Genomic DNA, 18,011 nt, shown 5'->3' with positions numbered 1-18,011 from the left:
CTAATTATCTCTATAGACCTCAGGATCTGTGGACCAGTGAAGCATTTGCATTGGGATTCCAAGGTAGCACAAGGTCTGACAGTAGCGGCAGATAAATCATTTAGTTTTACTATAAATAATTTTTATAATGCGAAACAAAAGACTCATGAGCCCTCAAGTCTTGCAGAGTTAAGTGGTCGCCTTGAGTGGATGTAGGACGAAGGTCTTCCCCAGGCGCATTTAATTCTACTGGGAGATTTTAATTGCCATCTATGTTCAGATCTTGCCCTGAATATGTGAGATTGGTCCACATGTACGATTAGAGATGGTCTGCATATGGACCACTCCCTAGAAGGACAGGAACTGAATGCCCTCCTAAACACTCATGGTTAATATACACCCTGGATCTGGTGGCGAACTCTCCTGATTCTCCCATGCCGCCAACCTACAAAGATAGGGGAGCCGCATCTATTATTTATTTTGTATTTTTTTTTTTCCTTTTTAGTGGTTAAATCCTCCTTCAACATCCAAGACAGTGCTTTTAGTGATCACAACCCTCTGTCTTTGGTACATGAAGCACCAGGAAATCAAACTGCACCTTGGAGGATGTATGCAGGCTCTTTGTCCGTAACTGATCAAGGGAGGCGCCTGAGGTTGTCACAGGTGGATACTACCGCTTTTAACCATGCTCTTTTTAGTCTGAGACAACTGAAGATTCCAAAGTGTTCATATCTGCTACCCCCTGGAGAAGATATCATACATGCATGTATTGCACAAACAGTTGACGGTTTATTAACAGTCCAGGTAGCCACCCCTCGTATTGAGTTCTCTAGATGGTTTGATAATGAGTGCTCCAGGGCCTTGCGCCAACTTTAGAAGGCCTTGAAACAGATCTCACGTGATAGATCTTGGGCGGCAATCTGTCGCAGTAAAAATAAGGGGGCCATCAGGGCTTGCTAAAAAAACAAGCATGGGAGGAGTAAATAGAGGCTTGCGAACAAAAGGACTGTACCCTTTTTTGGAGTGTCATCAATAGCCCTGTTTTTCAGAACCGGATAAACCGAGCCTAGGTCATAACATCACCCCAGAGCAATGGAAGGCCCACTTTGAGGGTGTCTATAACTATGGATTTAACTTGCAACCCACTGAGGATCCAAGTCCCCCTCCTAGCGCTTGATCAATTACCTTTACTCTTGATGAGGTCAGGCTGTGTATTGAGGGTTTGTTGCTGATTAAGGCTCCTGGTCCAGACGGGATCCCTCCGGACCTTTTTCGCAACAATATAAAGGTTTGGGCCCCAGTTTTAACCAGGGTATTAAACATCGCAGTTAGGACAGTAATGCCCCCTTCGTGGTCCACGACTACCATTGGCCTGATCTTCAAGTAAGGGGAAAGGGATAACCCCCACTGTTATCGCCCCATATCCCTTATTGATGCCACTGTCAAAGTTCTTGGACAGGTTTTATTAAATAGGCTTTCTGAGTGGGCGGACACTCATAAAATTATCTTGGAGGTGCAATATGGGTTCCCCAAAGGAAGGTCAACAACAGATCAATGTCTAAACCTCTATCTTTTGATCTCGAAATATACGATAGCCATACCGGGAGCTCTTTTTCTGTTTTTTTTTTGGACCTCACTGCGGCATTTGGCTGGGAAAACCGCAGTAAATTGTGGGCTCTGGTTGGTACCCTTGGGGTTGATCCTAGCGATCATAAATGTTTTAATGACCCTGCACTCCCAACACCTCCACCGCAGTCAGATACACTCAGGATGGGCATATCACTGGCTACTTTAAATGTTCTAGTGGGGTCATACAAGGATGTATACTAGCTCCTTTTTTTATTTATGGTGTAAATCAAGAATCATCCCATATCAACTTATAGGCTGACACCCCGAGGCTAGGCAGGAGACCGGTCGCCGTCTTGTTGTATGCGAACAACGCGGTACTGTTAGCACAAACCCCAAGAGGATTGCAGGTGTTACTTGATGGCTTTGTGGCCTTTATAAACAGGATGGACCTGTCACCGAATTTGACAAAATCATACATCATGGAATGCGGTAGGCAGGCCACCAGGCATAACACCTACAAAGTGGGCTTTCATTATTTAGCGAAGGTCCCGACCTTTTCTTACCTGGGCATCTTATTTGATGAGAAACTTAATTTCAAACATTTGAAGGAGAGGAAGATACTGGACATGAAAAAATCAATGGAAGCAGTTGCAAATTATGCCCAAAGACTAGGCACATGGTCACTGGGGGGTAATTTTAAAGTTGTACAACTCCTTCTGTATCTCTAAGGTTTCATATGGAAGTGAGATATGGGGTTTCTCGGCAGCCGACAAAATACAGACTGCACAAAATAAATATCTCAGACGAATCTTGAAAGTACCACAGGGCACCCCCTCGTACTCAGTTTATGAAGAATTAGGAATGAAGTACATAACAGACTTGGTGGCCGTCAAACCTTTGCTATGTTGGGTAAAGATCTGGTCTAGTTAGGAGGCAGGTTTTAACCAGCTAGTAATGCAGGACTGCCTCTCACTTGACCACACATTTCAAATCCCAAGAATAAGATATGTCAAGGAAACCCTCACGGCTTTGGGCAGAGCAGATATTCTTATGAGATACGACACAGTGAAACCAAAGGATAAGAATATTGTGAAAATATTGTTTTCAAGCATGCCATGGCCTCCAGGGAGGAAATCAAGCTTAGGAAACCCATGGTAAGAGGGCATGTCTTGGTGAAGTCTATGCAGGGCATGGAGCCTTATTTAATGTTTTTAATAAATGCTCAAGACAGATTTATAATCACTTGTTTTAGACTGAACATGTTTCTTCATTTATAGGCACCTTCCCCAGGTTTTGTCTCACACATAGAAGATAGAGGTCCCTGTGGCTGCGACAGTAGGTCTCCACAAGACACCTTACACTTTGTATTCCTTTGTAAATATTTTACGCACCCTAGGCGACTGTTTCTTAAAGTGCTTTTAAAAGAAAAGAAATTTAAGCATGCCTGTGTAGCTTTACTGTATTTACAGCTTCTGACGAATGCTTGCACGCTTTCTAGTGTTACTAACTTTTTAAGAGCAAGTCAAGATATTCTGAGGTGACTGAAAAGTATAAGGGGATTTACGATTTTGCTCAGTCTTCGGGACATGCTTGCACAAATTAATTTTATGTTGTTTTTATCCTTTGGATTACTGCACACTCGTTCATCTTGATTTGTATTTATATTTGTATCTGATTGAAGGTTATGATTGATGTTTACATGGCCAAACTGCGAACTTTGCACACTTAAGTGATATGCTGCTAACAAATGAATGTGATGCTGTCTTTTTTTTCTTCAAAACACATTTTATTTGGTATTTCCTGTAACATTTGGGCAGGAGCCCTACATGTACCTGTAGGAAAGTCTGAATTAACAGGGATACCATTGTGTCACATTTCTTACATAGCCTGAGAACATGCAGGCAAACCAACAAAAACAGTGTGCAGACAGATCCAGACTCAGTTAGAGAGAACCCAGGATATTGTGTAGGTTGAAAGATAAACCCAGTGTGGGGCAAAAGAAAACTGGAGAACATGTCAGCTGAGGTGTGTCCTTCAGGGGTCCATCGACGGTATGGGGGGGAGCTCAATCCTTCGGTACGTCGTCCAACGGGTCCATATTTTATGAGGTTTCTGAGGGCAACCACTTGCCAAGAACACAACGATTTCCGCACCCATACACCTGTCAAGCTCTGTCTTCCACTTGCCCAGAGTTGGGGGGAAAAGTCCCTTTCAACATCTATGCGATATCGCGTTTGGCGATAGTAAGGGCTAAAAAGAGTAGGTGCTGCTTATATCTATGACCCCAGTCCCGTCAGTGATATGTAGGAGAAAGAGTCGTGGGGTGTATGGGAGTTCCCATGCTAACACAGAGCTGAGGCACGAGGAAACTCTGCGCCAAAAGGGTTGCAATGCGGAGCATCCCCAGACGGTATGAAGAAAAGTCCCGTCCTCCCACTCTCATCTCAGGCATGTAGGTAATTGGATTGCGCCCATCGCCCAAAGTCTGGTGCAGGTATAATAGGCGCAGTGCAGATATTTGAATTGTGTGAGTCGGAACCGTGTAGACACCGCCGCACCCCGGGGGCTGGCGATGGTCTCTGCCCAGTCATCGTCAGTCAGGTCTGGGATATCTTCCTGCCATGCGCATCTGGTCTTGTCAAGGGTGGTCTGGGTGTGCATTGTCAGTGTTTGATAGATTTGTCTGATTTTATGTAGACCCAAATCACCCATTAAGCAGCGTCCTTCAAGGGGATGGAACTCTGGTAGGGATTCCAGGGTTCGAATCAGGGGGGTCAGGGCATGGCGGAATTGCAGATATTTGTAGAACTGGGACTTGTGCAATTGGAAGTCGCTCTAAAGTTGCTGTAATGACTTCAATGTTGTGCCCCTCATTATATCACCTAGGGTCGAGATCCCTGCCAAGTCCCACCCACGAAAGCTGGGCAGGGCGGCCACAGGGCAGAGATAGGTGCCATGCCACAGAGGGGTCGTGTGAGTTAGAGTCCCGCTCCATCCCATCTGCCGGACGGCCGTTCGTCAAAGCTGGATCACTACTTGGCCCGCAGAGGGCAGCGACTCCAGGGTATGAGAACTATAAAGGAGCTGAAGAAGAGGGGTCTTTTCCATGGTGACGTGTTCAAGTGCGAATGCTGGATCTCTTGGGGAACTATACCACCATTCATTAATTATTAAGATGGGGGAGGCGACATATTATGTATAAACATCGGCCGCAGCAATTCCTCTACAGTACGTAGACTGTGCGCAGGTGCAGAGCGCCACTCTGATCGCACCCCCGTTCCAGAGGAATTTATTTGTGAAAACCAGGGTCGGGGGATCTTCTAAGAGAAATTTTGCAGTTTGTATAGAATTCGGCGCAACAAGACCATCTTAAAGATGGCGGACCTGCCGTATAGCGACAGTGGGAGGGAAGACCATATTGCCGTTTCATTAGTGAGACTTGCCAGCAGCGGGGATGCTGTCTTTTTTAATGTTGTTTATGGCTGTGACTACTGCCGAATAAAGATTATTATTATTATAGAATCCATATATATTATTTATGCTGAATATATATATTCGTCAATGTATAGATCACATATAAGTTATTTGCTGATATGCTTATGGGTCTCTGCTTTACTTACTTTAGTCTATCACAATGTGTGATAAGTTATATAAGTATTTTGAATAGATGATTATGGACTCTGTTTAATTTTATTTTATCTATCATAATGGGTAAATATGATTATAACAATTGTATCTATAAGTGTTTCACTACTGAAATATTGGGGAAAATAGCAAAGAAAAATAAACAAATATAAATAAATATAACAAAATGCCTAGCATTTCCCAAAAACAAAATAATAATACAAATACACAAAACAATAGCTTTATGTACAGCAGCAATTGAAAGTCTGAGTTTCTATTTATCCATGCAATCACACATATGGGTCTTTATACAATACAATTGTATATCTATTATTTTCCATATGCAGGTATACCTTTCTATGTAGTTATGTATCTATATATTTATTACATTTCTCCTACTGTAGAGAAGAAAAAGAAACCTTCAACTCTCTCAAAGGCACTACTCTGTGTCTCATTCTATACCTTTTTCAATATATCCTCTATCTCCACTCTCTGACTCATCCCAAAAGCCATTGTACTACTATTATCTCTCAATAACCCTTTTTACACTCTTCCCTCCTCCATTCCTCCTTTGGCTCAACCCCAACCATCTTTTACTACTATATTGTCCCAAATACCCCTTTCTAGACTCTCTGTTCCTCTATCCCTCCATTGACTCATCCAAAACCTCATTTGACTATTATGATCTCCCCAAATAACACTTTCTAGACTATTCCTTCCTCTATCTCATCTTTATCCTACTACATCCAACTAACAGACTCACATGTCCAGTGCTCGAATTACCAACTTATATTTCCCTATTCTAATCGACCACTAATCCATTTTGGGTTCCGCCGTAGCAAGCGCTTCAACACCTAGTCAGGGTTAGTAAGTGCTATATAAATACAATTACAATTAAAATGGTCATGTTTATCATCCTCCCAGTAACCTCCTCCATAAATGGCTAACTTCAGGTAGACGTTTAAAGACCTTCGGAAAAAAAGATAAAGTTCCAAATTCACAGAAACAAAAGGACATTAAATTGGAATTTAAACAGAGCTTAAGATCTTAATGTAAGGTTACGCTATTCTGGAGATATCACTAAAATGAGTGGTAACATTTCTGACACTAATGATAAACTAGAAGAAGGAGGCTCAATAAGGCCTTGTCACGAGACAGTAAGCGCTAAATGCAACATTCCACATAATGAGAATCTCTTAATTTAGCACTCGCTCTTGTGGGTATGTGTGTTCCTATACACTCAAAACACAAGAAACAAATAGTTTTTGTGTTTACCGTCTAAGTTATTCTGCCAAAACTCGGGCCCGTATGTACAAAAAACTGGCCACATATTGTGACCAGTATTATTGAGAGCAATAAACGATTTTACAAACCGACCTATATAGTAACACAGTGGGTCTTAAATTCCAAATCCTAGTGAGTCGTAATCTGAACTACCTCATAATTATTAGGGAGGTAGGCCGCAAATTGCGACTCACTATGATTGGCGGCCATCACAGGGATGGCGTCCTACTAGGGTTTAAACAAAAAAAATTGTTTGCTGTTTTTCCAAGGTTTGTTTGAGAGTTGGAACCCTGATCTACCACCTATTCCCTAATATTTTGTTTTAATTCACAAAGATAATGCAGTATCACCCCACGCACGCCATTTTGTCACAAAACATGGCTACTGATCACAACGATTCTGTATTTTGAAGGGACAACTACAACATGTCTTTTCCAAATGCCGATTCAGTTTGGGGTCACAGCCCCATTTTAGGAGTTAGCAAAAGTTTACTGACTACCAACATGAGTTTTGTCCAAAAGAAAAGGCATTTTTGCAGTTCTAAACTCCGAATCGAGTGCTTTCTGGGCCTCAGTGCGATACAATATTTCAGCGGGTGAACTCTTTGTAACTTCCTGCACTAAGAATGCGAATAAGAGCGCACTATTTACAATGTATCTGCATAACCTAAACAATGGCAGCATTTCCGGATTTATAGATTGAGTCCGCTGTCACCACTACTTGCTACGGAAACAGCGCAGTGTTTAAACTCTTGCAATGATAGTGGCAAGCCAGACACTTTGGCTTGGTCGCTGCTTGGTATATATCGTAGGGGATACTAAGTTCAGCTCGTTTACAGGGCGTTTGAAAAAACTTTCGCCTAATCAACTATAGCAGCACTGAAGAATAACATGCAAGAGGTGAAACTCAGAGTTCCTAATACAGACCATCAAACTGCACATCGATGTAGACGGAGAAACTATCAAGGATAGAGAACAAATGTCTACATTTTAAGGCAATGAAGGCACACTGTAATATTTTCACTTTGAGAAACATTAGAGCTCACTATTTCTCCTGAGTAAGGCAGTAGAGCCTTGAAGAACCCTACACGTTTCGCCACAGGAGTGTCCGTTAGCCCAAACACTCACCTGAAGAAGCCCTTGCAACCTTCACAGGACATGACGTGAAAGTGGTAACCAGTGGCTTTGTCTCCGCATACAGTGCACAGTTTCTCCTCCCCCTCAGGGTCGGTGTCCTCATTCTCGCTGGATTGGCAGCTGAGTGGCGGCGTGCTAAGATTGCTGCTGCTGAAGCTGTCCTCATCAGAGGTCCGGTACATGACCAGCATTCAATCCTTCCGCCAATCAGCAATCGGATGGAAGCCTTCTTCCTAGGAAAGGATGCATACAGAAAGATGAGACACAACACAATTGGTTTATTGCACCAAGCATACACCAAATGTAGTGGCATGACTGTATGATACCTTCATGCATCCATAGCACCTCGTAAACTATCCTCCAGCCACTAGTCATCTCTCTGCAGCAAGCAGCCCCCCCCCCCCCAAATCTCATCGCTAGTACTGTTTTCTAATAGTAGCTGGAACATGGCGACATGCAGTCTTCCAAGGGCACTATGAATCTCCCTTGTAAGCCCCCATCATGCCCCTTCAATAGGGCCCTGGCTGTCCAACACTGCTGCAGAGCATTGCATTAAAAAAAAAAAACTATCTTTAGAAGAGTTGCCAACTCCCCCAAGCCAGGAGGTCAGTTATTTTCACTTGTGCACCTCAGGTCTTCCAGAGCTGGCCTGTCCAATCACTGAGGCTCATGACTCAGATTGTGTCAACATGCATGCAGCAGTGTGTGGTCACTTTAAAGAGTGGACATCTTTTATGTAATTACTGTCTGCTCCTCGGTGGAGAACTAGGCCTTTCCACTATTATCCCAGAAAACATCTTGGTAAATTAGTTCCTCACAAAAAAACTGGTTACAACATGAAACACTGTACCACTCTGAGTAACAGCGAGTACCGTTCTTACAGTGGGCCCCACTGTGTGCCATAATGTATTCAGTCTAGTGCAACACAGTACCCTTCCAGAGTAACTGTGGTTCCTGCGGGTGCAACAATGAATTCCTGCCAGTAGAATTGTTACCCGTCTAGCTGCACAAGTGGACAACTCCTACTGCAAGACTGGTTCACCCTATATTGCAAACTTTCCAAGCCGCATGAGTGGAAAACTGGAGCTTGGGTCACCATCTCTCTAACAGCTTGTGTTTGAGGAGACCAAGTCACATCAGTGGGAACTCCTGCCCCTAATAGAACTGTGATGAATTATGGTCTGAAGAATTCTTTCCTTGTGTCAGGAAAATGCTAGACTCTTTTGGGGGTTTACTTGATAGTGAATTAAAGTATGAAGAAGGATGGACTCAGACTTGCATCATCTAAGTCTAGCTGCACTAAAAGATGACATCCTTACATCAGCTTCAAGTGTGGACCGACCTTCTGCACAAAGCTGTGGGCTCATCTGACCCCTTCAACAGGCCCGGTCAGCCACAACAGTTAGTTTATTGGGCTACAACATTGGACCTTCTGCCCATATCTGTTATTGTACCTCCATTAAGACCCCAGATTTAAGGCATGCCTTCTTTGATGCAAACAGCAGAATTCTCCTCTCTATAAAACGCGGGAGCTAAAATACATCACTTCTTCGTATCAATGCTCCTCTGCGTTGCGTGCGTCAACACTCTAGTGAGAGCTGATAAGCTCAAAGGTAAACACAGCAATCTCAGTGGAGAGACTGTTGATTCGCAAAGGGAGGAAAAGGATCACCCTCAAGGGTTGCCAGGTGAATGAAAGAAGGATCCGCGATTAAAGGTAAGGTGTTGCAGGCCATTTCTTATATATACGTGGTATATGATACGGTCTCATAAAGGGGTGCAGTAACCTGCTTCACATAATTATGACTCCTGGACACTGTTGGCAGTACCCTGCAAAAGCGCAGGCACGCAGATCCAGTGCAAGAAATGCTGTGCATATGCATTTCCAATTATAAGATTTGCATCTTATGAGAAATAGGAACCCTTGACTTCAGAGACAAATCCCTTATGGACGGACCTATCTCTGGGGACTTCGGTCTCACTCAGACATCGTTTTTTTATTATTTCGTGTTTCTTTGATTGATGCATCACTCAACTGAGAAAACCAGCTAGCTGTGTGACTTCTCACCCCCAGTCAACCAACTAACACACTCTATAGAAGAGGTCACAGCAATGGAAGGAAAGTCACAGCTAGTTTCAAAAACTCGGCTCCCCTACGTGCATCCATTATGCTACTGCACGTAGGGGAGCCGAGTGGCTCTCCAAAGGCCCTCTCACAACACACACCTTCTCTCTCTCCTTTATTAAAATTATTTTATCATCTTTCTTGTAGGTATGTGCTATAATGGGAGGCACATAGCCTGGGCCAAATTAATTGATGTCCTACAAGATCTCATCACTCTCACTAATTCACTTCTGCATTTCAAAGAGTTGTACAAGGAGAGACTGAGTAAAACAAAACATGGCTTGTAACGTTGATCTTAGTGGCAATTTCTTAGTTTCTTTTTTAGGGTGCAGCCTACCAGACTGCACAGCTGTCTGGTTTGCTAAATTAATCTTGGGGAAATTCAGAAACCTGACTTAGGAATGCATTCCACCTGATGCTTACCATTGCCTTTGTGGTTTGTAACTCACATTTGCTGGCTTTACTTCCCTTAGGCTGTCCAGCTCAAGTTCGTCCCTCCTGTTGCCCAAACCTGGTTTACTGAATTCTCTCCTGAACTTTCTTTCTGTTAACAGGCCTTTAAATCTTGTCATGTAGTTCCTATATGCCCTATACAGGATCTGCGCGTTCAGATAACAAACTGTGGGTTTGGTGGCAGACTGATTCCAAGCACCCCAACCGGATATGTTAGCCTGTTTGCAATAGCTAGCTCACAGTGCCACTAGAATCTCCTCTTATCAGGGAGAGAAAAGTTTCTGGCAACCTCAGGGCATGACAACCCTGATTCCCTAGGATCGTGGAACCAATATACTACTTTTCACTCAGTCACTCGTGCTCACTTAGTTAATCTCAGAGACACACAGAATAAACAGTCTGGGAGTTTCAGTAAGGATTTATTGAACAGTTGTTATTCTAGTGTAAAATAGATGTGCTGTAATAACCATTAGCCAGTAGCAGAGATATATAATTAGCAGTACTATGAAAGTTAAGGGATTGTACAGTTCTACCATCTTGCAACAATCATGAATATATACAAGTACATAAAACACATGATAAGAGGATGCGTACTCCTACGATGTCTCCCTAACTAGATGTACCTAAATGTACCTAGCATCGGTGTAGGTATTATGCCAAGAATAATCAACAGTAGGAAATCCTGAGGACTACAATAGTACTTAGAAAAGTGTGGAAAAACCACTAATGGTTGGTTTATCAAAAAGAAAGGAAAAATGTGAAACAGAACTAGCAACTAAGCCCAACAGAACTAACTATGGGTATTTCCCTTTACAGGGCGAAATCCCTCACTCACCAAAGGTGACTTGCTTCATCATTTGGGATTCTCTTCCCAGAGGAAAAACCTAGTTCCCCTGGGGGCTACGACCCCCTCTCTGAGAGGGAGGAGCTCAGGGATGTTTTGTATATTGTATCGGATATTCTAAATCCACAAATGAAGAGCTAACAGTATGAGTGAGGGCACAGCGCAAAATAAATCAAAACTTTGAGGAATGTGAAGTTAAAACTAGATCAAGAACGCCAGAAAAATCTTTATTGTGAGACGTTCTTCGCCAGGATTAAAAAAGCAGCGCACCAGCAGTCTAAATTACAAACCGCGATGGTGAAGTAGGACTAATCGGTCAACATGTTTCAGCCATTATTCCTATAAGTAGGCTAGGCTTTCATCAGGACCTGTGATGCTGCTGCGAAAAAGTGTATAAGTGATGTAACATAAAAGGATACAGGGACAAGAATTTGCTTGATGTGCCTGTTTTATGAAGAACATTACCCGTAACTACTAGGTAAGTCACCACACCTCTACCTGGCGACCGCTCAGGAAAGGGGCACAGCTCTGTCCGTCGTTACGCCGGCGTGGAACTGAGCCTCCGGTCATAGGCTCAGTTCCACACTGTTGACCGACTGCTTATGGGCGAGCGTTATCACGCGCTGTGATTTTCTTGACTTTCTTGGCAAACCATAAGGACTCGACGCATCATGATCGTGATGGGTGTACTGTGATTATTACTTCTTTTCATTATACACTTGACTGTTATCGTAGACTAACCAGACTGTTGTTTATTATATGGTGTGGATTGCTTATCCATCGTGTACTGACTATCCAGGATTGTTCTTATTCTGGAGTTCATAGAATTATTCAATAGCCTTGAGAAAGTCTGTGTACTGACAAGTACTAATGAAACACGTGTTGGCTGTGTTCTACTTTGAAAAATTGGTTTTTCGGAAAAAATATATAAAGAACGTCTTCTATTATAACTACGTGGACTGTTCATCATGACTTACTGGATTTTGGACTGCTATATATGATTTTATGAATTGTGAGATTGTCTCTTTGATCTTGACTTAATATCGGTCCTCATTACTGGTTATCGAGTTGGACCTATGTACACAGATTAAGGGTGTGCTGTATTAGCTTTTGTTTTTTTGATATTGAAATTGGCAGGTTTTTCTGTAACTTGCTTATTAAGCACTCTTGGGTGGTGTGTGCTTCTAGCTAGCTAAGCACCCCGCTGTACTTACAGCACTTTTCTATTCACTGTTTGACGCCATTGACTTTGTTTATATATTATCTCTTGTATTGATGTGCAGGTTCTTCCCTGTTAGGGAACACTACTACCCTCATGTTAAAGATACGATTTACCATTTCTATGAGATGGAAAGGGCAGTTTGTATTAATAAGCGCCTGTATCTCAGCTGAAGACCTTGCGACGGCTTTCATTCTGCCTAGGTTATCAAATCAGTATTAAAGAAACATTCAGTGAAGGCCATAATGGCGTCTCCCTGACTGTATGTGTCAGTGGAAACAATACTTGCATACAACAAGTAACCCTGGAGCTCACAGTTACCAGATATGCTATGCCCGGGAGCATTCCACAGCAGCCTTGACTGTTCAGCATCAAGTAACTACCATTTGAAAGTCGCCTAAATGCTGGAGTAATCACTGCAGCTGGGGCACCTCTCAGATGACAGGACAAGTTCACCACAGAACCCTTACAAGCCCCGTGCAGCAGAATGTCCTGACATATGAGCAATCGACTTATAGCGCTCTCACAGTTTTTACCACTGAGAAACACTTCTCGATACGAAATCTGTATGGTAATTCCCAAGATTCCTAAATGTATTCCTTACCCATTTTTTTCATATTTGCCTGCCTGCTTTCGTTCAAGGCAATATTGAAACTGAAAAGTAGTGACTTTTAGAGTTATGTGGCCATGGATTAGACATTCTGTGTGCGTTGATTCTGCCACTGTGAACGGTAATCTATCCAGTTTTTTGATACGCAGCATTGTATATTTAGCTCCCCTTTGTGCCATTTCCATCTATTTATCTGTTCGATTGTATTCAGAAAACAGAGATGTACTGTTTATAAAATGCCAAGGCACATAGCCTGCACGCAAAGATTGTAGCGTCCAGCTCAATAACATAATCAAACGTAACTGAGATTGTCCGTGTTGTAATATGGCCAAATCTTGTTTCAGTATGTCTATCGCAGAAGATACAATGTTGCCTAAGGAATATATCCTGGAGGTTAATGTTGTTAACCCATTGGCTATCACTGCTAGAAATTTCTCTAAGTTAACACGGTCTGTTTCCCGTATTCTCTCTGCGGCCTCTTGTTGGGATATTTTCCAAATGTCATTGTAGGCAGCATAAATGCCAGCATATATGAAACATTTTTGGCATGGCTTCCTGGCACCTAGTAAAAAATCTATAAGATCCATGTCCTGTATGAGTAAGGATAAAGTGTTGTTTCACCTGTGTGAGTGTTGAGGTAGGCCCTTTTTTTCCCTTATCACAATTAAATTGTATTATCATCAATAGAGGTCGTGAGGGAAATCTCTTTATATGATTGTTTCTTTTTCCCCTTTTTCCCTGACCTTAAGTAAATCTCAAGGGGGTCCCATACTCGTTGCAGTGTTGAGGTTTTTAGCCAATCTGGGCACAACACTGTATGATGTCACTACCCCTGGATGTTCTCTCTGTACATAGCGTGGATCAGGCCTATGGATACTAAACTTTTCTGTTGTACCCAAGAATCTAGATTGACAGCTATTGGTGTCCTTGGGCCTAATCAACCATTTCTTCCAATCGTGGTCTGACCTGTTGTATTGTTTGATGTCATCTAATGTAATTTCTTCTTGTGATGTTTCATTACCCTGGCGATTGGTGTTGGCAGCCGAGGTGTGTTCAAGTCTTTTTTCTTGGCTATTCCAAGGCAAGACGTCTGTTGCACTGTCTCATTCAAAAACATGATCTGTTGAGGGATTAAGGCATGCTCTAAATAAAGCTTCTGTTCCCTGAACTTGCCATTCTCTAGTACCCCAGACTGATTTTAAGTCTATGGTGTCCTTCCATAAGTAGTAACCTTGTTCAGACAACTGGGCAATAAAGGATGCAGAATAAATCGGTTTGGTGTTTGTTAACATATTTTTCTGTGCTATAATATTATGTGGCTGGGTCTGACATATTAAACCCTGAAAAATATGGAAACTTTTGTGCAAATGTTTTTGAACTGCCTTTTGGCAGTGTTGGTCAATGTTCCCACTGGTGGTATGTGAACACACTTCTAGGGTTAGCATATTTATGCAAAAAATTATGACCATAATATTGATAAGAATACATTTATTCATAATCTGCTGAGCCCTCTAATGTTTCACTATTAGAAAATGCAGCAGATTTTTCTAAATCAGACAACATGTTATTTACAGTTTCAAAATCCCAATCATCGGAAAATGTACTTGAGGTAATGATATCATTCAATGATATTTTAAATAAATGTGGAATTTTTAAAATTTCTGTTGGCCCAAAGATATCGAAATCAACCTTGTCCCAAACTATGCCATCCGGTACAGGAACTGCTGTAATGTTCACGGACGACAAGTCTCTTTCTTCTCGATGAGATGATTGTTCTGGTTTTAAAATTATATTCACCTTTTGGGCTAGAGAGTTTTGTCGAATGTATTGTCCACTAATAAGCATGTTAAAAACTATCACTATGCCTAACCAGAAAAGAAAGAAAAGGATCCCGGAAGTTACCCATAGTTCTAACCATGGTGATACCAGGTAAGTTTTTCTAAGAAAGTTCATAAAGTCTCTAACTTGCTGCTTGCATGATTTCTCGGCTGGCTTCATTTCAGGTTCACTTGGATCCAAAGAAAATGTATCAAAGTTTATGAAGTAGCCAGAAGCAGTTCAATCAATTGTTGGAATTGCATCAGGATTTGTTGAAATCGTACTGTGCTCTCGTCGAGGCAAAGTGACGTAGACGTCTGTATTTGGTCTAATAGCAACTTGAGTGTTATTTTGAAGTTAATCTTCGGGTTCAAGGGAGTTCCATAGCATTGTTACATAGTCCATCATTTCGTATAGGTGACTCTTCGAACGTGATGAGTCTTTCAGTTTGAGTTTCTTGAATAGTAGCGAGAGGAGGGCTTCTGCTACTTTGGAGTCCACGTGGCCTACTGCTTAGTATCGGCCACATAGCGTGGTTCGATTAAGTCAATTGAGACAAATCTTTTCTCCTTTTTACCAGCAAGAGGCGGTACAAGTACAGTTCTTGTTCCTTCAATGGCTAGAACCGGTACAGGTTTTCTTTAGGATGGCCCAAATTCTTTCTTGCCCACTATTTTCTCTCTGACCAGATCCCTGACTTTTCGGATCCAGACATGTCTTGCCGTGGCTGATATGACTTTCCCAGTGGCGGTCTGCTTCAGGTGGAGTTACTTGGATTGGTTTAGATCCTGTAAAACAGCCAAACGTTCATGGATGTCAAAAGGCTTTTCATCCGCCACTGCGCCTTCACAATCAAGATCAGGTACCCACATTCTTGTCCCAAATAGGATCTCGTACGGAGTGACCCCCTAGAGAACTTCGTGGCATGTTATTGAGAGCCCGTTGAACTACATAAAGATGTTTTACCCAACTTTCACCCATGCCGAATACCCTAGCTGTTAAAGATTGCTTTAAGTCTTGTTTTTTTCTCTCCAGTACCAAATTTCCCTCGGGATGGTAAGGAGATGAGTACTGCAATGCTACACCTAAACTTCCCATGGCCTCCTTGTAAGTGTTAGAGCTAAACGCAGGGCCTTGGTCAGAATGTAATGTGCCAATTGCGTATGTCCCTATAAAGACTCGCAAATCTTTTATAACAGTTAGAGCGTCAGCCGAGCGCTAGGGCCACACCCATAGGAATCTCGAGCAGGAGTACACTGCTACCATAATATATTTTTTAGCCCCATCTCTTTTTAACAGGCCGCAGTGGTCTAGGTAGACACACGCTAGTGGTTTGTCAGCTATTAACAATGGTGTCTGTGTAGGACGTGTTATGGTGGAACCTTTCATCTGCTGGCAGATGTCGCATTTCAAGACGTAGTCTTTAGTCTGCTTTGTTAAACCATGCCACCAATAGCGTTTTTTCAATAAACAGTTGCTGTAACTCCTGCATGAGCAGAACCTATCCCTTCGTGGGCTGCCAGAAATAAACCTAACCTACGATCCATGTTTACAATTACTCTATCCCCCACTCCAGGAATCTGAGCAAACGGAATGTTATTCGCATCTAACTTGTAGGAGTACTTGAGTGGAAATATTTTTGGTACTGCTGTGCTGTTTTTGCGTGAAGCAACGACAGCTACCATAATCTCACCGTCTATTCTCGTTTTAGAACGAGTGATTGCACCTACGGAAGCCGTACGTACAGCCCCCTTTGCGGCTTTATCAGCCACTGAATTCCCTTCAACGTGAACGCCTTCACACATGCCGTGCTATATTGTTGCTTACTTCCTATGGCCGGTTGAGCAGATCCGTCAGTGTAAATAATATATTCATACTGATTCAGAGGCATTATTTCATTTGGTAAAGGATATTCTTGTTCGTATTGCAGGAATGCTTGTGTCTTTAAATTTGGGTCGTGCCTGTATTCTACATCTGTTGCAGTGAGAGAATTAGCCCAGTGTATTCATCTCGGATTTAAGGCTTTAGTGTTAGGAATGCTTGCCTTTGTAGCAGCCTCTAAGGCTAGAACCGGAGTCACTACTATTATTCATTTCCCCTGAGACAGTGCTCTTTCTCTCAATACAGCAGTCTGTACAGCTGTCAGAATCTTTTCTGTGGATGCGAAGCGCATCTCAGCATTCGTGTACAAATGTGATTTGTATGCAATCGGTACTGTTTTACCTAAAGAATGATGATGGATTTAACCCAGATCTGTGACTGGGAGTGAGTGTCTGAAAAGTTTCAGTGCTCCGTCCATCATCTCCTTGTGTTTGCTTTGTTCGCCCTAAGTTTGCAGGGTATGCCCAGACGTGGGTCCCTTGCTCACTTTGCCACTGGATTCAAGCTAGCCTGGCTGATGAAGGGTGCTACTCAGAAACCGGTCCCAGGATGCTTGTTTCCGGTTCAGGGAAGCCCTGGCTTGACAGTTCGGGCTGGACTGTTCCCATGAGGCACATGGTCAAGACTGATTTACATATAGCAGGGTCTGAACTGAGGTGGCAAAGTGAGCTAAAGAATGATGATGGATTTAACCCAGATCTGTGACTGGGGTGAGTGTCTGAAAGGTTTCAGCGCTCCGTCCAGCATCTCCTTGTGTTTGCTTTGTTCGCCCTAAGTTGGCAGGGTATGCCCAGACGTGGGTCCCTTGCTCACTTTGCCACTGGATTCAAGCTAGCCTGGCTGATGAAGGGTGTTACCCAGAAACCGGTCCCAGGATGCTTGTTTCTGGTTCAGGGAAGACCTGGCTTGGCAGTTTGGTCTGGACTGTTCCCATGAGGAACAGGGTCAAGACTGCTTTGCATATAGCTGGGTCTGAACTGAGGTGGCAAAGTGAGCTAAAGAAGGATGATGGATTTAACCCAGATCTGTGACTGGGGGTGAGTGTCTGAAAAGTTTCAGCGCTCTGTCCATCATCTCCTTGTGTTTGCTTCACCTTCATTATATGTCAGATATGTGTACCCAGATTGACCCGCGATTATACAGATCACCATGTTGCGTATGTTCACGCATGTCTGTAAGTGTTTGGAAGCTATCATGTCAGCTTGTAACGAACGTAGTGTATCTGTATGTTCCTGTGTCCAATATCTGGCTGAGAAATCAGGTTTAATTAAGTCGTAGAAAGGTCTTACTCTTTCTGCGTAATCCAAAATGTATGTTCAACCTAAATTTAGGAATCCCAGTACTGATTGTAGATTTTTTAATGATTTTGGAGGTTGGAGCAGCACTCATTTTTCAAAAAAATTGGCTGCCAGGCTTTTTCCTTTACTTGAAACCTCGTATCCCAAAAACAGGACACTGAGGTGGGCTAT

General features: G+C 42.7%; 1 protein-coding gene across 8 annotated transcripts in view; it reads right to left on the bottom strand.

Moving 5' to 3' along the window:
- Window positions 1-18,011, bottom strand: part of NR1I3 (nuclear receptor subfamily 1 group I member 3) — an 858,363-nt gene that overhangs the window by 384,625 nt on the left and 455,727 nt on the right. For all 8 annotated transcript variants that reach the window (XM_085638659.1, XM_085638656.1, XM_085638661.1 and 5 more), the window contains one exon: window positions 7,584-7,825. In XM_085638659.1, coding sequence (XP_085494785.1) covers window positions 7,584-7,783 — 200 coding nt within the window. In that variant the 5' untranslated portion in view covers window positions 7,784-7,825. The remainder of the gene's footprint in view (window positions 1-7,583; window positions 7,826-18,011) is intronic.

Source organism: Triturus cristatus, chromosome 12 (genome assembly GCF_964204655.1).
Source record: "Triturus cristatus chromosome 12, aTriCri1.1, whole genome shotgun sequence".
NCBI classification, from domain to species: domain Eukaryota; kingdom Metazoa; phylum Chordata; class Amphibia; order Caudata; family Salamandridae; genus Triturus; species Triturus cristatus.
This window is presented reverse-complemented; position numbering and strand designations above follow the sequence as displayed.